The 20,882-nt window shown below is 43.0% G+C and overlaps 1 protein-coding gene across 4 annotated transcripts in view; it reads left to right on the forward strand.

The window, feature by feature from the left end:
• Window positions 1–20,882, forward strand: part of ARB2A (ARB2 cotranscriptional regulator A) — a 261,097-nt gene that overhangs the window by 165,804 nt on the left and 74,411 nt on the right. For 3 of the 4 annotated variants that reach the window (XM_065861305.2, XM_065861304.2, XM_065861306.2), the window contains exon 9: window positions 20,761–20,877. In XM_065861305.2, coding sequence (XP_065717377.1) covers window positions 20,761–20,877 — 117 coding nt within the window. Of the gene's footprint in view, window positions 1–13,009; window positions 13,257–20,760; window positions 20,878–20,882 lie in introns of those variants that run through there. The other variant, XM_071802632.1, reaches the window with a different exon arrangement.

A 20,882-nucleotide genomic window follows, 5' to 3' on the forward strand; every position in this document is an offset into this window, starting at 1 on the left:
TTTCTTCTCGTCCTTAAAAACAGCCCTTAGCATCTCTGTGCCTGAAATGGGTTGGGGATAATAAGAACTTTCTGTAATATATAGCTGCGTTTTTACCACGTTTTGGGACGGGTTCCCCGGCCGGCAGCACCGTAAGTCTCCTGAGAACAACGTTTATTGGTAACAACCACAGATCTGATGTAAAACGCAGCTGAATTATTTCAGTCGCTAACTTTTTCAGAACACGAAATTGCTGCTAAAACCAAGCAACAAAAACTTCCAAATCCGTGTTTTTTTTCTTATGGCTACATTCTCCTATTAAGCCTATGTGTGTATATGCCATTTAGAGGTTTTAATGAATCTTACGCAATTAAAGTTTCATCGGCAATTGTGCGCTAATAGTTATTGTAAGGTGTCGGAATACGTATCTACTGTCATTCCGAGCATTGCCTTGCCAGCCATTTGTCTCTTAAACTAATGCATATTTGCCGCCTTCACTTTAAACAGGAATCAATTTATAATGCACATTGTAATCTTTCCGTAAAAGCCTAATTATGTACGTTGCTTTTTAAAATGCAAGGATGGGAATAAATGTCTATTAATGCTTTACATGGAAAAACAGAATACAAACATCTTGTGATCTGAATATATTTATAAATAGTCGCTTGCACTTTTTATGCAAATTAAATTGGGCAGCACTGTCAGGCTTCAATTTTTTCCTTTATTTTTCCCTTTTTATTTTTTTACACTGTTATAAGAATGGCTTATTTGGCACCCCATATATGTCTTTTTATAATGTTCAAGGCTTTTTCCACGCACCTGTAACTGGTGCCATCTTGTATCGTTCTTTTATACCTTTTGTCTTTGTTTCCTTATTTTATTGCCTATACTTCGCGGAGGACGTGAATGCTAATGAACATATGATGTATACCATCATTCACATAGGCGAACAGATATAGCTTTCCCTCTTTGTCGGACGTTTGCGCAGTAAAATGAAAAATTAAACAAACCTAGCGTGATGCCGTTGTGATTTCAGGTTGAATGAAACACATACTGAACTTCTTTTGTGGAATTTTTCCCATCAGAGGGAATTTTTGGGAGTATTTTTATATCCAAAGAGTAAAGTTTGAGGCGATTTGCTGAAAGACGTAGAAGTTATATCACGAAATTGTTGATACTGGGCCGTAATAAAGTCTAAATACTGTTAACCTCCAATTAACAAAAAAAAAAAGGGGGGGGGGAGAAGATGTCAAAACACTCATTACAGGTTTAATTATAATTTCTGAGCGATTCAAAACCTCCTGACTGCGCTCCGGCCGCTCCAATTTATCCATTCAGCCCGTATTGTGCATTCAGCTGCTCCTATTAGACATCTTCACAGTGAGTGGTTCTGCCGGGCTTTTCTGACACCCGCTTTCACGCATGGCCTGCCGCTCCGACGAGAAACGTTGGATGCCTTCTTTTCTTTTATTTTTCTTCTTTTTTTTTTGGTTGTTTGGGGTGTTTTTTTGTGTGTTTTCTGGTGGTTTTTTTTTCCCCGCACCATTAAAGACATCTCGTCCGCGTCGCGTTGCGTACATGATGGAAGAGCACATGTGCTGAGCGTGCGGCGTGACGCGCGTTGCGTTGGAGGGGTCGCGCCCACCCGTGTCCCACCCGTGGGGACGCGGCGCCGTGGGGTCTCGGCAGCCGGTGACACTAGAGGGCACTGCTTGTCCTCGCTTGCAGCATCTTCTGGGACAGCCAGCCGCATCCCGCAACCTGGCTTTAATTAACCGCCGCCTTCTTATTAAGGAATTCCAGGCTGCTTAATTCATCGTTGTTTTGGGTTTTTTACGCTTGGTGGAGTCACCGGTGCTCGCGAATAAATACAGAAGCGAGCATCCCATACAGTAACCTTTATTATTATTATTATTATTATTATTATTATTATTATTATTATTATTATTATTATTATTACTATTATCGTTCTTTTAAATCTGGAAATGCAGCTCTTGGCAGTGCCAGAAGGCCGAGCCTGCCCTGCAATGGGGTTTGGATCCCCGTCCAGCTGTGCTTCCAGTGGTGCACAGCGCTAGGAACAAGACGGGGAGGGGACCCAGCGGTTGGGGTGGTTTATTTCTGCAAAGGCCACCAGAAGCATAAGCAGAGGGCAAGAATAGGAAGTTTAGAGAATGCATCCTTGGTGTGTGTACAATGTGCATCGCTTAGAAAAAATGTTTCTTAATTGCAGAACACTAAATCACCTGAGTTGCTGTTTCAAATGTTTCTTCCATTCACAGTCTCTTTTAGTAGTGTTGTTTTGGCTGGGATTTTCAAAAGAGTAGGCAAGCTAATTGGATTAATAAAACCAGGTGTAATTTTGCAAACATCAGAAAATTAATGCCAACGTTAGACATGTTTTCAAAATAATAATGTCCAGGCTCAAGGTGAGGACACCAAGCACTGCCGGTACCTGGTCCATGTCTTTTGCAATCAGCAAAGCGCCGCAACCGGTTCTGTGTGCTGACCAGGTCAGGCTTTTTAATTTGCTATGAAATTCCAGCACTCAAGTTCAACAGATCAAGTCCTGTGGTCCAAAGCACGGTTTATTGCTTAAACCGTGACTCGGGATCGGGCCCTGTACCAAATCTGGTGTATTCTTCTGTTCTGTCTCCATGATGTCCGGCATGGATGTTTATTTCTGGTTGAATGTTGCTGACTTTCAGTGCGTGTGTACATTTTCTCACACCAGATATTCATAAATGTATGTGTTTAACAGCTTGTTTGCCTGATCCCTGCAAAAATCTCCTAGTCAAGGTGGTGGGTGCTTAATGTAACTACAGATTTTTCCACACACAATTTCTGATTTTCAGCTGTTTGAAACGTAATTATTTTCTTACATAGGAAAAGTACTTTTTTAATAAACTTCTAAAAGACTGTCCTAGCCAGAGCTCTTGACCATCAAAGAGAAGCCAGTGTAACGATACTTTGTGCAGAGCGAATTGAAAGTGTTTTATTTCAGTCCAACGTAATCTCTTGTAAATGTCAAACTGATTTTGAGCCATCCAAGTTCTTGCCAATGTATTTTTAAACAGTGAGTATATGAATTTCTTTAAATTCCTCCTGGAAGTTACTGCACAGCTCCGGAGGATAGTATCCTGTGTTTATTATAAATATGTCAGTTTGTTAATTATTTCTGGATAACCACGTAGTAGTCTCGTACAGCCCGGTCTCCTACCTGATCTCTAGTAATAGATATGTCACTTAACAAGAGCGAGCATCGTGTAGTTTTACTTTATCAGTTCGTGAGCAAAAGAAAAATGTAATCAATACAGAGCAACTCCTTTTGCATTCGCCATTTTATAATTTGAAATCTTATTTTGTGCGTACCAACAGTCTACAAGCAGTGAGATGCCAGGACTGCTATAATAAGATTTCTTCCCCCTCCTAGTGGGATGTTGCTTATGGCTATAAGAAAGTTAATTTCAGATCCTGGTACACTTGCATTAATTTTTGAGACATTGGCTGGGTGTATTACGGCAGAGAACAACACAACCAGCTATGCTGTCATTAATCGCTTATTACCTGCGGCCGAAGGAAATGGTGTTCATGGGCAGGCCACAAAGAAAAAGAAACCAAGAAAAAAAGGAAAAAAAAGAGGTAGGAAACTGGCAGAAAAGGTCTTGCAGATTTCTTCCTGAGGGTCTTGAGAAGAGGGCTGGGAAGGAAGAGCAGAAACAATGGCTTAGTCATCTCTTAAAGGTTATTTAAATGGGTTTTGGCGTACTTGCGAGATCCTGTTTGTGCGCTGAAATTGTGTTTGATGGTGAGACTATAACACTTACCAAACTGTCCTGCTTCTGAGTGAGAAAGCGCATCTTCGTGGCTGTTTAAAAGTATGATTTATGTATGAAAAACAAGTGATTTAGATGCTTATCATCTGCGATACGCAGCATACCTCGGTAATGCCTTTATATTCTTTGGAGTATTTGCTGACAAAAGGAGTGTGTTGTCTCTTCGTTTGCCAGAGAGGGATCTGTTGACTCCACAGCTATGCAAAAACCTCTCATCAGCACCTATTTTAATCAGCAAGAACTTTACTATAAATCATTATCAGAAAAAGCATTGTGCTACACTTTTATACCAATGCATTTATTTTGAAATTAATAGGGAAAAGTAATACAGAGCCTTGCGCTTGAGATGGGCTAATAAGCGTGCCCATGAGACTTTCCTTTTTAAGCACTAAATGAAAGCTTTTGCATTGCTAACAGGCTACAAAAGTTGCTTAGGTAATAAGAGTCTCTTTCTCTTATCAGTAAAAAAGAAAAGGGGAGGGATGGGATGGCTCAAGGGATTGGTAATCAGATTACAAAGTCTTTCACTTCTAGGTCACTGGTTCAAATCTGCCCCTGTTTAGTGGTGACCAAAAGCTGTTCCCAGCTGATGGCTTTTCAGTGGCCTTTGTGCGATGCATTAGTGATCTGTATCCAGTGTCTGGTGGAGATCGCTCCTCGCCCTTGCGTGGGGAGTCTCGGCTCAAACCCTTTAAGGAGGAATAAGCAGAAAACAAGTAATAAGTTGTCGGAGCAGTGCGGTTGAACCGGCACCGTCACAGCTGCTCTGGGTTCCAACAGCACCACCACCGTCACCTTCCACCAGCACCACTTCTCAAAAGTTGTTACCAGCTTCCTCAAGAACTGGGCTGATATCTCTTCATTTGAACCACGTGGCATTGCTCCCATTTACTTCCAAATTAGACTAGAATAGAGAAAATCATAATTGGGGGGGGGTGGGGGGGGGGAAGCTTGGGGAGAAGTAAAAGGAAAATTACTGAATTTGTTCATCTTAGAGAAAATATCGTATACATTAGTAAAATTGATTTTGACACAGAGTGTGAAAACACTTTTATTGGTGGTTTTAGGGCTGCGGTAACCCCGTGGAACCGTTAACTTCAGTAGCTTCTCGTGCTGTGCGTGGATAATACCACGACAGCGTGCTCAGATAAATGTTGGAAGAGCTTTATAAAATGAAATACTGAAAACAAGGGAAAACAGAGGAAATTCCCCAGTACCTGCAAAAGAGCCCTTTTGAGTGCAGATCTTCCAGGGCCATCTCTTACTGGTGCTTACTGTCAGATATTTAGATGATGGGTTTATAGACTTTGCTCTTGTCAGCGTTTTGAAGTGCTACTTTCCTTAAGCTAGAGGAGCGCCAGAGGACATCTGCTATGAAAGGGAATGTGATTTCTGCTTCATTAATATATGAACCTGAAACCATGGCTGTCTGCTATACGTGCTCGGTACATTTCTATGGAAATCACTTTGATGATTTAGAGGTGTGTTTATGTCCATAGGGATGCATGCAACCCATTATAAAACTACAACTTTTTCCCCAAAACTATCCAAAGGAAAAGAAAATTTCATTTGAGACAGCAGGTGTGCTGCAGATACTTTTGTACAGAATTAGATGTTTGATCAACCCCAAATCCAAGACCCACCTGGACACATTCCTGTGCCATCTTCCCTGGGTGACCCTGCTTTAGCAGGTCGGGCTGGATGATCTCCAGAGGTCACTTCAACCATTCTGTGATTCTGTGAAATGACATTTCCTCAATCCAGCCAGCTGCCCCATTCATTGCATAAACTTTGGAGTTTGCTGGAAACACCTCAACCTGGGGAAAATAAAGCAGGTGGAGGTGCTGAGCAGAGCGTGGTTGGTACCAACCCATGGGACACGTCTGGTGCCGGGTCTTTGCTCTCCCAAGAGCAGGTTGATCTACCCAACACACTAATGGCTTCACTCTTGAAACCGAAGCCGAAAAAGTGTGCCAGTAACACCTGTGTGCCGCAACACGCGTTTGTTATCTGTTTTTTCCAGGAATGGCTTGGGTGGGATTCTTTGCCACTGTTTTCACACTTGGCTTTCAATGGCCAGGCTGTCTGGCTTGCGATACATTGCCATCTCCTCTGAAACCACAGCAAGTGCAGGGGAAAAAAAAAAAAAAAAAGCCAAATTATGTATTTATCACAGAATCCCAGAATGTGAGGGGTTGGAAGGGCCCTGGAAAGCTCATCCAGTGCAATCCCCCCATGCAGCAGGAACACCCAGCTGAGGTTCCACAGGAAGGTGTCCAGGCGGGTTTGAATGTCTGCAGAGAAGGAGACTCCACAACCTCCCTGGGCAGCCTGGGCCAGGCTCTGACACCCTCACCCCCAATAAGTTGCTTCTCATATTCAGTGGAACCTCCTGTGTTCCAGTTTGAACCCATTGCCCCTTGTCCTGTCACTGGTTGTCACCCAGAAGAGCCTGGCTCCATCCTCCTGACACTGCCCCTTTCCATATTGATCCCCAGGAATGAGTCCCCCCTCAGTCTCCTCTTCTCCAGCTCCAGAGCCCCAGCTCCCTCAGCCTTTCCTCACACGGGAGATGCTCCACTCCCTCCAGCATCTTGGTGGCTGCGCTGGACTCTCTCCAGCAGTTCCCTGTCCTTCTGGAGCTGAGGGGCCACAACTGGACACAATATTCCAGGTGTGGTCTCCCCAGGGCAGAGCAGAGGGGGAGAATTTTTGACCCAAAACACACCATCAGCATCTAATAATGCTTTGATATCTGAAGTCTCAGAGATCCACAGCACTCAGAGCAACCGCTGTGTCCCACCAGAAATCTCAGGCTGTCCAAACCCCTGCAGGATCTGAGTCTCTCTCCGTGTCCTTGCACCAGGGTGTTCCGTGAGCTGCTCACAGTGTTTTGCTCAAGTTTACCTACACCTGCATCTCCAGCCCCATGAGCCAGGGAGGATCTAAGGTTGGCTGTACGAGGGGTGAGGGTGCAGGACTGCCATCCTCACGGCGCCCTTTGCTCCAGGAGTGCAGGTTTACACGCCAAAGCCATTCATTTCAGAAGTTCACACAAAGGTTACGGGGGCGGGGGGGGGAAATAAATAAACTGAAACCACTGGCGGCACAGCTGTTGTTGAGCTCAGGGAAGCTGCTTTCCAAGTCTGGCGTGAACCTTTGCTCCCTTTGCACTGGGGGAACCTGGTTTTGCTCCAGCATTTTCAGCTCGAGTCCGCTGCTCCAAGCTGCACCAGGGTGCTTTAGGAGTAGGCAGGCTCGGTATGGGTTCAGCAGAGTGAGGTTTGTCTGTCCATCAGGATTTTCGAGACTTGAATTGTTAGTTTAGAAAACAATTTACTTCAACTCAGGTAACCTCCCAACGAGGCATTTGTCCTGGTATAACAACGCTCATTGGTGCAGCTTAAAAGGGCCTTTACGTGGCTCTAAGTGTATGCATACAGATTGAACTGTGATTTAGCACTGTCTATATGTATAAAGTGTGGTATAAACTGATAAACTCAGTTGGTACACGTCTCCCCCAAAGTGTGCAGAAGCCTTCAGGTCACTGTGTCTGGTGTGTGGACTTTTCTGTCCAAGTACTGGAGACATGTTTGGGGTCTCGTCTTTGTAAGAGTGTGAATCTGGATTTCAAGGATCCCGGAGATGACAGGATGGTTTGTGTTGAAGGGACCATCCCAGCTCCCCCAGTTCTCCCTCTGCCATGAGCAGGGACATCGTCACCAGCTCAGGTTGCTCAGAGCCCGTCCAGCCTGGCCTGGGATGTCTCCAGGGATGGTTCATCCACCACCTCTCTGGCCAACCTGGGCCAGGCTCTCACCACCCTCAGGGGCAACAAGTTCCTCCTCATGTCCAGCCTAAATCTCCCTCCTTTAGTTTAAAACCATCACCTCTTCCCCTATCACAAAAAGCCCTGCTCAAAAGTCTGTCCCCATCCTTCTTACCAGCCCCTTTTAAGTCCGGAAAGGCCACAATAATGGGGTCTGTGAGCAGTATTTGCTATCGTGGTCCGGTTACGTGATGACTTTCAACCCCGTGGTTGGGGGTTGCTCTCCAGGACCCCGCTCTGCCCTGGTGCTGCTGGTGGTGAAATAAAGATGTAGAAAACCTAACCAGGTGTGTTTCATCACTGAAGAGGACCTGGGAAGAAAAGGAGCAGAAGTAAAGCTTGCAGTTGCTTTTGGCTTTAGCGTTGCTTATGAACCTCACGAGATCAGAGGGTCATGGGGAATATCTCGCTAGTGATGTGTAATGGTTTGGAAATAAACACCAAGGGTGGCTCCAGCTGCCTTTGATCTAACTAAATGGCTATTGTGCATATTCTATTTAACTTATTTTAAAATTAGGCAAAGAGCATACAGGAATGCTTCTCTGTGTGCTAGATGCTCGAACTTCCAACTGTGTGTTCAGGACCAAACAAAAGGAGAATGGTTCTCTTTCAAGGAGCTTATCATTTGGTAGATATATAACACAAAGCAGGCATGAAATGCTGTGGGAAAGAGGGACTGACTTTCTGCCTTATCCCGTGTTTTTAACATTTTGAATTTTTATTGATGAGGGCCAGAATTTGCAGATTTCACACAGTGTCTTTTGCCTTCCACGATATCTGTGAATTTTTTTTTTTGTTTGAAGTGAGACTTCTTAAGTTGAAAATGATGAGCTTTTAGCTTAAAAAGAAGGGTAAGTAGTTAAATTCCCAGCAGGCCTTTTTTCAAATCACACCGGAAAATTCAGAGAGCACAGAAAATTTAGCAGATGTCTCTTGTGCTTCAGCTGATCTTCAGGGTCTTGTGGTGTCATGACGAGCTGCCTGGAGATCCCATGGTCAGAGGGTGATGTGTCTTCAGGTCCTACCTGGTGGACCAGAGACAAGTCTTGGTCTGGCAATCTGAGTGCAACCAACAAAGGTGGAGTCCAACCCAAAGTTTTTAGAACAATTTCTCCGGTTTTAACAGCCATGAAAACAAACATGCCCTGCTCTTAACGTATCAGAGTCTCTCTTCAAGGTTCGTGCTTATGGGTTTAAGTTATTTCACCAAAGAAGGGCTGTGTGTGATAAATTAGTACCTTCCTACATGGGAAGCTGGGATTTTTTGGTGCTTTTTTGCAGCACCCATTGTCCTGACATACAGACATGACAGCACTCCTTACATTAAGAAATTACACTCGTCGTTCTTCTGTTGACTCATCCCTACCTGGCATCACATCTTTGGCTACTGCTGTAAGTTCTTGAGGATGATTTATGGTGTTTGACTGAGTCTTCTTCTGCTGGTACAGCTGTCTGGAGGTTGACTGTCCAGACCTGATGGACACCAGGTCCATTCCCAGTGTGTCCTGGAGCTTCTTCTGCTGATACAGCTGTCTGGATGTTGAATCTCCAGAGCTGGTGAACATCAGGTCCATGCCCAGTGTGTCCTGGAGCTTCTTCTGCTGATACAGCTGTCTGGATGTTGAATCTCCAGAGCTGGTGAACATCAGGTCCATGCCCAGTGTGTCCTGGAGCTTCTTCTGCTGGTACAGCTGTCTGGATGTTGGCTTTCCAGACCTGATGGACACCAGGTCCATGCCCAGTGTGTCCTGAGGCTTCTGCCAGTACAGCTGTCTGGAGGTTGGCTCTTGAGACCTGATGGACAGAACACTGGTGACAGAACACTGACCCAGGCTGCCCAGGGAGGTTGTGGAGTCTCCTTCTCTGCAGACATTCAAACCCGCCTGGACACCTTCCTGTGGAACCTCAGCTGGGTGTTCCTGCTCCATGGGGGGATTGCACTGGATGAGCTTTCCAGGTCCCTTCAACCCCTCACATTCTGGGATTCTGTGGTTCTTCTGCTGGTACAGATGTCTGGAGGTTGGCTCTCCAGACCTGGTGGACACCAGGTCCATGTCCATTGTGTCCTGAGGCTTCTTCTGCTGGTACAGCTGTCTGGACATTGAATCTGCAGACCTGCTGGACACCAGGTCCATACCCAGTGTGTCCTGAGGCTTCTTCTGCTGGTACAGTTGTCTGGAGGTTGGCTCTCCACACCCGATGGACACTAGGTCCATGTCTGGTGTCTCCTGAGGCTTCTTCTGCTGATACAACTGTCTGGAGGTTGGCTTTCCAGACCTGGTGGACACCAGGTCCATCCGTGTTGCGTCCTGAGGCTTCTTTTGCTGGTACAGTTGTCTGGAGGTTGGCTCTCCACACCTGATGGACACCAGGTCCATGCCCGATGTCTCCTGAGGCTTCTTCTGCCGGTACAGCTGTGCCTGGCAGCTGTTGTCACAGAGCAAGGACCAGACGTTTAATTATGAATGCATGCTGTTTATGAGAGTCTGTTCTGTACTCTGAATTGGAAGATCTTTATCGGAATCATTTGTCATATTAGATTAGCTACACATCCTTCAGGCTGCTTCACAAAGCCCTTCTGCATATGAAAGATCTCCGCGGAGCCTTCTTAGCCTTGAGTGGGTGGAAAACCTTGTGTGACATCTGACATCATGTCCAATGTCTGATGAATGGACCTGATAAAATATTATCCAGTATTTCTTCTTTGCTGTTTTTTTCAGAGTTTGAAGATGTCAGTCGTAGTGTGGTCTGCTTGGTGTAATTTGGTTTTCAAGCCACACATACGTGTACTTTTTTTTTTGGTGAAGGAGCGTGCATGAGGCAGCAGCATTTTAGTGGGAAAGAAGAGGGAAGCTGCCGCTCCTCCCTTTTGGTTGTCTGCAATAATAAATCACAATTTGCCATTCCCTGGCCGCACAGAGAATTATCTCCGTGAGTTTGCATGACCCAGAAGTTTCAGTTTACATACCCTCTCGCTCAGAGGCCTTGCCTGTGGAGACACTTCTCCTTCCTGAAGCTGCTCGGGGGCTGCAGGAGTCGAAGCTGAGTCTTCAAAGGACAGGAAGAGTGAGTGTTGTCTTATCCTCTGGCTGAAGTGGAAATCCAGCTGTCTGTGTTTAAGTAACAAGGGCGTCAGACTCCGTGTCCATCTGTGAGGTGCTGAGCTCAACACTCAGCTCTTCTCAGGTTTTGTTGTTTGGGTTTTTTGTTATTTAAGTCTGGTCTTTTAATAAAATTTAATACATAGGCTGAAAGGTTTGGGTACACATGCGATGGAATAAGGGCAACTTCTTCGTCCTTGTACAGCCAACATCCAGAAATCTGTGGAGGATTTACTCTTGTTGTTGTGAAACCAGTGCAGTTCTCTCTGTTTCTCTAGGTATAAAATGAAATATAAGGAAACTGACTATTTCATTGAAAAATGCAGCAGCGTGAGATTTGCATAAAGCTGTAATAAAAGTTTTCCATGTACCATTCAGACAAAAGCAATGAAGAAGTAATGCCATTTTACCCTGTTGTATTTGATACTTAACACGTAAAACCAGTTATTTACTTGATTGTTTCACATTCATTTCACTAATATGATTGTTCACTTGTAGACTGAGTTCTGGATTTACACATTTATTAAAACATGAGAAAATTACTTCCATAACTTACATCAGGGCACGTTTTTCATTAGATATGAACCATTACCTTCGTGATGGTAAAATATCAAAACAAAACTCCAACCCCTTGTATCATTTCATTTTCAAGCCCTGTGTATTAATGTTTTTGTTACAGCCTGATTTTCAGGAGCAGTTTATTTCAACTAATTTGTCAGCACAAAGATTTAGCGTCATTGTGTTTTATTTAACTTTAAGTGAGTAAATGTGATTCCAAGAACCTGCATATTCTTGTTGTGGAGTTTTTCACCCCACATGATGCAAAGGAGGAGCCCAGACAAACAGGCTAAGAGTAAATCAGTTGTTTTATTGATCTGTATCATATGCACACTGGTTATTTAGAAACAGCTTAGCTGGTCCACTATAATTTAAAAGATGCTCAGCTCAAGCAAGTACCTTAGGAAGAGCTTTTCTCCCAGTACGAGGAGGGTTTATTTCTGTCCAGCCCCGCTTTGTAATTTATGTGAGATCACCCAAAGTAACAACCTCGGAGATGCTGACCAGGCTCGAAAGCCCCGGGGCTGAAAACGGTGTCGTCGCGGAGCCCGACTGAGGAGCAGATGAGTCTCTGTGCCCTGGAGCGGCCGCATCCCCTCAGATGGGTGGACCAGATGGCCGAGGTTTGGTAGCAGCATCAACAACCCGGCTCCGATCTGCTGCCGCCGGAGCCCGCGCGAGCCTGACAGGCGGAGGAGTCGCCGTAACTCAATCATCCGTCTGCACCCCAGACCCCGCGCCTCCCGAGTCTGGAGCTTCGCACCGCTCCCGTCAACAGCAACAGAACCCGCGGGGCTTGAAGAATCACTGTTTGCTCACCGACGGGTCTTGGGCAGCGTTTGGCACCTCGCTCAGGGAGGACAGGGCCAGCTGCGTGCCAGCTACTGCTCTTCAGTGCTGTTGAGCTGCGCCTAACGGCTGAAAAGCCAAGCCGAAAGCCCAGGGTCCAACGTACGTTCAAGCAAGGGAAGGTGTTAGAAATGATGGCTTTGTGAAAAACTGGGCCTGGGCTGGCAAGTTTGGGACAAGACGGTGATCGCACTCCCGATTTCAAGCAGAGACACCCCCACCTCCTAGTCCTAGTCCTAGTCCGAGTCCTAGTAAATGGTGACCTTTTCTGATGCCACAGGACTTCAAGCTATCAGTCATGTCTCCAGGTGATTCTGATTAAGGCAGTTTACTAACTGTTGTATTTTATTATTTTAATTTTATTTATTTCATTTTGTGTTTCTGTTTCAAGCTAGACCTGGCACTCAGCTAAGCAGTGCCTCAGGGATCCAGGTAAACCAAGAAAAAAACAAAGCTATGACCTGCAGCATAAGGTTTTACTGGCAAAGATACATCAGCTAAGAGCTTGGAAAAAACCCTTCACCATCCCAGCCAAGACAACTATGTTAGGAAAACCTCCAGTGCAGGTTTTGCGCAGCGATTCCAACAGGGGAATACTCTCGCTGGCTGAGCTCTTGTCACTTGGAGAGGTGATGCAGCCTCCCGCCAGAAAACCTCCTGCATCTCTGTTAAGAGGATGCTGCTCTCACGGACACGTGGAAAAGCCAGAGCAGTGAAGGATCTTCTGCTGTGCTGGACGTTTAGTCATTGTCATGCAACGTCCATGTCTTCCACGACTCAAGTCCAAATTAACTGTGAACACAAAAATGAAATACAGTTTAACAAACTATGTGAATTCTTAAAATATTATCTTCCAGGGTCTCACGTGCTGCAGTGGACATACCCAACCTGGCTCAAGCGTCAGAAGCTCTTCAGCATCAGCGGTGCCAAATACTGCACATGGTAATTTAGGTTTCCTAGGTGGGTTCCTGGCATTGTGAATTGGCCCTGATGGAGTTCCACGTTCCTGAGAGTGGACCATTTTTGAGCTCGTATGTGAGAGGCGAGCCACCATCTCCCTGCTGCAGTCAGCCACGTGGGAACATTAACAACTGACCAGGCTCCACGCTCTGCTCCTGGTTGAGAACATGGAGGCTGTTGATCCTTCACTAATTTATTCTCATGTCATCGAGATGTACAGAGGTTTCCTCAGCTCAGATCTCCAGCTTTGGGACAGTAGAATGCTGCTGTCGGGAGGGAATAACAACTGGCTGACTCCAGCTAGACCCAACTGCTCCAAACCTCCTTTTCTGGCCGTCATTGCAGTTCTCCAGCAGCCCAAAGGCAAATACCCCAGCAACTTCCACATCTGAAATATCCCGAGATACATTATAAAAGACATTGGCTTTTATTTGCTAAGACCTTTTGATGGGAAGATCTTGACCAAACCCTATTGTCTAACCTACATTTTTGGTCTGCAATGAAACTACCTACAGAATGCCAACATTTGGTGCTCCAGACCATGGAGGATGCCACTTCCCCTCATTCGTTTTGGTTTGAACTGTTGTGGTGAAGATGTATGGGACTCAATCAAAGATTTTTTACCCACGGGATATGATACCAGTGTATGTTATGTGATGGGCTTTCTACTGAGCTGTTAGGCTTCATTCATCCTAGACAAGTTGTAGGTGGTCCTGCCCGTGATCCTTCTGGTAGCACAGCTGCCTCTGTTCGGGAACCTGGTGTTCTCCACTTTATTGCAGGTCCTCACAGGCTTCTCTTCTGTAAGATCTCTGTCGTAAGACACTAGGGTCAAGAGAAGAGGGAGAACTGCACTATTAAGTTTGAAGTTTTAATAAATCTGAAGACTGAGGTTTTTATACCAGAGAGCCGTGAGTTTTGTTCACAAAATATTACCAGCAGAATTTTGGTTACAGGGGTTTTTGGGTTGTTCTTTGGCTGGTTGGGTTTTTTTACTTAGCTATGCATAAGGGAGGTGACCCCTATGTTTCTTAAATCTTGAGTTATTTTAGAATTCAGTGTTTTTCTAATAATGATTGATTTTAAGAACTTATACCGCCAGTATGTGTGGAAACTTTCAGTAGAAGTTCTGCAGCAGAAATAAGTTTACAGCGTGAACAAGTCCTAGGCTCCAGATGCTCTAAAGCAATCTGTTCTAATACGCTCATGCATTATTATTACTGTTTCAGTGTGATTTATTGCTGTAGAAAGCTATCACAATTGTAGATGTTACGTCCAATAGATCTTTGAACAAAATATCAGAAAGTACTTGGCTGTGGTCATTCTGTGATTGTATCTCTGCAGATGTTTTCTTTTGCTGTGTAGAAAAATGGTGTGTTTCAGATGCTTTGTCTGCTGCGAGCACGGTTTTATCACGTCTGTGAATTCATTTAGGGAAATTTATTCTTGTTGCTAATTGAAAACGGGAACTAGTTTAACTTTGGATTATTTATTATTTTTGCTGTGTGCTGTTCGAGTACGCTCAGTACTTTTAATCCCTAACGAATAGTATTTTCTGAAGACTTGAGGATCTAATACCATTTTAAGATGTGGAAAAAAATGAGAGTATACCAAAGATTCAGGGATTCTGTCCAGCAAGCAATGAGAGGTCTTGGGAATCCCAGATTGACAAATTCTCCCTACAAATAAACAGAATTATAATCTTTATGGTAGAGAGGTGTCTTTCTCAACTGAGAAAAGGCGTTAGCTCAAGTGTTAGGTCTCAAATAGGCCAACTACTGGGTTTGTGTGAGATTAAGTGAAAAGGGAGTTGAAGAGTATCTTGAATGACTGTAGACATGTACCAAGCTCCAAGAAGAGCACATTAAGTTACGAAGAATGAATCCTCAAATCCTTCCAGAAGTGTTAAATACAAATTGCCCTCTTGCCCACCATTCTTGCCACATGATTTCTTCTCTCTTCCTGGCCACCACTGCTTTTGTGAGTATTTCAGAATCCATCTGATCCCGTTTTGATCCACCAGAATGTTCACCGCAGATCCGTTTCGCTTCTGGAAATCATTGAGGACATTTGGACAAGAGCTCCCAGTTCAGTTTCCTGTGAGAGGAATTCAGTTTGCAACACGCCAAAACCTCTTAGAGACCCAAACCAGTGTGAGGCAACTGGAGACAATGGAGGACTTGCGTCAAAATTATGTTGCTCCAAGGCAAATGCTTGTTGTAGACAGGCGCATTCAAGCCCAGTGCATACCATGGAAACACCACGCCAAACTGAAATTGCAGTGGAAGACAGGGGAAGTAGATGAAAGGTTTTTTCAAAAGTTCAAGAGAAAGTATAATTTGAGGGCATTTAATTTTTCTTTTTAATACGTTTTTCCTCATACCTAATTACAAGCAACTCAGAGGAGTAAGCATCCCCCAAATCTGAAGTGATAGAGGTTGATTTGATTGTCTGAGCACATAAAAATAAAAGACGCATGTTTTAAATTTTGCCTTTCTCAGAATTTTGGATTTTTACCTATTTAAAATGTGTTAGAATAGGTATAAAGAGTATGGAATCAACACTGCAAAGAGTTGGTCTCACAGGCCGTTTACCTAAAGTCCAACTGGGATATTAATGGATTTTCATGTTTGCGGGATCAGACCTTTAAGTCACCTCTCAGCATTCTAATGCTTCCGTTTGACAAGAGTGCTGTGCTATAAAATAGGTACTAAAGAGTTATTTTGTCATCTATTGTAAATATATATATACACACTAAATGTATTGTATATGTAATATAAGAGGCTATGTCTTATATACTAAACTACAGGTAATAAAGGTATCGACCTTTTGTCATTATAAAGTTATGATAATTGTGTAGTACAAACTTACAGAGTATCACCATCTGACTTTACAGTGTAGCAGTAAAACACTTATTAAGAAATTGACCAATAAATGGTTAATTAACACATACGAATTTAAGGAATGTATTTTTAGGGGATTTCAGGTTCTTGCTCATGTACTTGATAGAGTTGAATACTTGTGCGAATAGATAATTGACATTTTCTTTTGCAAAGTGAAGGAACAAATTTTCAACCACTGGGATAGAGAAAACTTTTAAAAAGATGCCTGAATGGTTTCTAACTTCCTGCAGTGAACATTGGTTTGTGACTTCCCATTCTAAATGAATAAAATACAAAGTAGTGATGATGCATGGTTAATAAATTACAAACCTAGACATTATTGTGATTATAAAGACAGAACACAAAGTGAAAATTCGTGAATAGAAAAGGTGGTTGGGAAAGTCTAGAGGACCCAGAGTGGTGTATTGAGTGATGCAGTAATAAATGAGAACCAGTTTACCTACGAGAGAAGTGCTGCTTTACCTAATTCTGCCTATAGATGAGTTATTGGAAGAAGATGAGGGAATGAGAGGGGCCATAAACCATCCAATGAAGGGATGTGCAGAGAGATGACTTCCTGCAAAATCTGTTCAGCTAAGAATAATTTAAGATTTGAAAATGAGCATTGAGCAAGAAATTAAGTCATTCCTGTTCTGTAAATACTTCCTGTTTGCTGATGTACAAGGAGAATAAGGTATAAAGTGAACTTTAGACAAAATCCTTAGGTCTTCATTTGCAACTGTTGTTTCAGTAAAATCTACTATTTTCCTGGGAAAAAAAAATGTAGATAGCATGTGATCTATTAAATATCTTCAGTTTTAATATGTCCACTTTAAAAGATCATACTGGCTGCATGGGATAAAACTAGTCCTGGGAAGTGCAGATCGTGTGTCCCATACCATCCTTCCCTTGGAATTTGGTAAAACTCTGTGTTTGTATCAAGTTTGAACGGCAGCTGAGTGCTACATTTGTGTTGAATGTTGATGTTTTACTCTAGCAATTTTATTCAGCTCGTTTAACTTTTAAAGTTTGTGTAAATTCAAAATTGTTTTAGAGAAGATAAATATGTTTTAACTGTGAGCCATCAATTGGTTGAATCTGAAGTGTTTACTGAGTATTGAAGCTTCCATGGCCAAAAACGTATAGGTTTCTTGTATCTTCTTGGAGGATAAATTATCATCCCTGATAAGAGATGCTGTAGCTGGAGCATCACTGGGATCTGCTCTCCTTGGTTACTATTATCAGTTATTGTCCTGTTGTAGCAGGGAACTTGAACTGTTATGGTGGAAGCTGAGTGTCCTGGGTTTGACATGCTCTGTTGTGACATTTCTGTGCCACTTAAAGATGGACACGTTAGACTTCTTGCTTAAGTGAAGGTTATGCACAATACATCTTCGCTTGATTTGTTGTTTTTGTCGGTTTTCTGTCCAATTTGACTCATAAGGTCATGGGCGCCTACCAAAATTTACTTCTGCTGGACTCAACGTAGAGAAATCTGTAACATGTTGGGTATTACATGTTATTCCTTGTATTATATATGATCTGAAAAGCAAAGACTGCATGTACCACGCGAAGAAAGAGCAGGAGGAGATGGGTGCCAGTTCTTCCATGTGCACAGGGAAATTGAGGATAGCAGCCTGAGCTATGCCTAGGAAGGGAGAAGGGAACTGCACATCTACGTTTCCTTGTGATTTGAAGAAAAAGGTGATGTTCTTAGATGAACGGGGTGGCTGGTTTTCGAAACAGGAATGTGGGACACAATAGCTTGAGAAAACACCGCTTTTCCAAAGCAGAGTGGGTTTTTTTTCCCCTTGCTGGTCATTAGCTCTGCTTCTAAAGACCAGGCCTTCATGGAGGAAGTCATGCTGGAACACAACGAGCTGGTGACGATTTTAAGCTTCCCCCAGCATGTAATAGCTCCGAGTAATTGGTAGGTATGTGCACTTCAAGGACAATGACATTTTTGCTCCTTTGCCTGTTTAAATCGCAGTGGTTTGTGCAAGACGGGGCAGCCAAATGCCTGCTGGAGTGCACAGCACTAGTACAGGAAAATTAGTAAGCATGATGTGTTTCTGAAACTTATTCAATATACAGCAGATGTAGTGCGAGTTGGATGTGTGTGGCTTGCAGGTCTTGTGGTTTTAGATACTGTCACTTTCAGATAACAGCTTTTCTGGTGGGGTTTCTGAGAAGCAGGGTTATGCTACCTTACACGATACGTAAAGATAAAGCATTTGGGTCGGTGTGGTGGCTGGTCTAGCCACAGCCCTCCCAAAAGCAGCCTGGCTTCCCCTTGCAATCAAAGGGTCATCTCTTCGGTGATCATCTCCTGCACATAGCTCTGCCTGATAAAGGGAATGGTAAGGCTGCAGTCTGAAAACCAGTATTTTCAGTATTTTGTCAGATCTGAACCACATTTGGGGCCTAGTGTAATTGTAAGGAACTTAGTAGAACAGAATACATGGTAGAGTAGAATAGAGTGGAGTAGAGTAGAGTAGACTAGAATAGAATTAGAATAGACTAGAATAGACTAGAATAGACTAGAATAGACTAGAATAGACTAGAATAGACTAGAATAGAATAGAATAGAATAGAATAGAATAGAATAGAATAGAATAGAATAGAATAGAATAGAATAGAATAGAATAGAATAGAATAGAATAGAATAGAATAGAACACAACCAGAAGAAGAGAAAGATATTGAGGACAGGAAAGGGGAGGAAAAGAGAGGGGAGGAAAAGGGAGAGGAGAGAGGAGATTACAGATTAAATATTCATAATGAGTCCAAATTCCACCAAACCACGCCACTCGAAGGTGTGAGTGACTCAGCCCTTTGAGAGACAAAGCATTTATTGGTGCTTAACATGTCTACATGGATTTGGGGAGGAGGATTATAGCATCAATAAAGACCTTTGTTTTGAGGCTCCACCGTCATCTGGAGCTCAGGGGTTTCATCCCCAGTTTAGCAGAATCATCAGTGGTTTGGCCTGAAGATCATCCTGGGGCATTCAGTGTTCTTACATATGGTTTTAGAATGGAGGGAGTTTTGCCATCTTTATATTAACAATGCTCAGTGCCAGATGTTTGGCTGAAAACATCGGTATCGTGCTACAGCTGAAAGAAGCTCACCATACAGCTCATCATACAATAGATGCTATTTTATCCTAAATGTGTGATTCTGCCCCCCATGCACATTCCTGTTATGTCCCATCCTCCAGAAAGTCTAGATATTTATGGTTCCCCACAGGAGGATAAATTGTGAAAAAACAAAAACATGAAGAAAGATTATACCTGAGAGATTTTTAATGCACCCTTGCCCAAGATGTCCTAAGCTCAGCTGAATTCCTGAGTCATGTAATTCTGACATTACCAAAGAGAGAGGACTAGGGAAGGTGGACGCCTAATTTTATCTGAAACGGGGAGCTCTGCATTAGCACTACCTGGCCAATAGTGGTGAATATTTTTCCCTTAGAATATTAGTTCAGTTGCACTGATTTTAAAATGTGCGTGATGTAAACAAACAAACAAAAAAACAAAGGTAAGGTGTGAAAATTCAGAATATCATACTGCAGTTACGTAGAAATGGTAGTAAGAGTGTTGAGTCAAAAGCATGTATATCTGTGATATTTTGAAGAAACCGGGAGATAGTTTATATAACATATGGATAAATGGTAGTTTGGTGTCAAAGATCTGGATCAGGATGTTTACTTTGGAGTTTCTGGTGCAAAATACGATTCACGTCCCCATTGTAGAAGTCTCCTTTAGAGGCTGTACGTGGATAAGCAGTTACTAGAGCATGAACAAAGAATGCCTGATTTTAGAAATGTTGTATGTGTTGCCATTTATACAAAAATGAAGCTTTAAAAAAAGAAAAAAAACATTAACTTTAGTGCAGCATGCACAGCGATGAAGACACTAGTTGCGAAATGCTGGGTTTATAAGTATAATTCATTATACTTTCTTTGATCCAGTGTTACAAATTAGGGTCACTCGTGTCAGGAGATTAAAACCTTTTTGTCTCTCTTTGATATCAAACTATTCTTTCCCAGTCCCTTTTATCTTGCAAAGCAGCGCTGAATTCCACAGCATCTTTGTCAGTTCGCTCGTGTTATTTGCAGCAATCATTTAATTGGTTTTAGAACTAATATTATTTAGTCATACTGTCATTTGCAACAACAGAGTCTCTTTAATATCCTTAAAAATGTTGAGGGGCTCCAGCGTTAGCTGGGTAGGCATATGTATAAGAGAGACCACAAAGAATTTTGGGACCATGGTGGGAGTGCAAGGTGGCTAAATTGGATAGAAAAAGAAGAAGAAAAAGGTACAAGTCAAAGTAAGATTGTACATCAGAAAAACTACAGCGATCTACTGAAAATTAGTAGATGATAGTCATGAGTAGCTTACAGTGAACCACGGGTACCAGCTTCCCTGAAGCACAGAAATGGGAACTTGGAGAAGCTTGTAAAAGGTGTCCTCAGGGAATCTTCCATTTTTTCACTATGATACCTTTAATCCTAGAATTGTCAAGCCACATGGAAAATAATAGGACTGAATAGTTCAGTCAGTTAAAAGTTAGTATTATTTCTTTTATCAAAAACATTGGGTCTTTCTGTGTTTCTGGAGCCGTCAGGATTTGTATAAACTTTAAAACAAGTGAAGTATTGAACTCGTACTGCTCTTTCTTTTTTAATTTAAGATCATTATCTGTGACTAAGCAGACTCTAGTCAATAGAAAGAAAGAACTTAAAGCCAATATTTTTTAACAGATGATTCAACGAGAGGCAGAAGTAAAGAATAAGGTAACTGCTGTGGCGTTGACAGACTCTGTTCACAATGTGTGGCATCAAGAAGTTGGGAAAACTATTCGAGAGTGGATGCGAGAGGTGAG

The sequence above is a fragment of the Patagioenas fasciata genome, chromosome Z (genome assembly GCF_037038585.1).
Source record: "Patagioenas fasciata isolate bPatFas1 chromosome Z, bPatFas1.hap1, whole genome shotgun sequence".
Lineage (NCBI taxonomy): Eukaryota > Metazoa > Chordata > Aves > Columbiformes > Columbidae > Patagioenas > Patagioenas fasciata.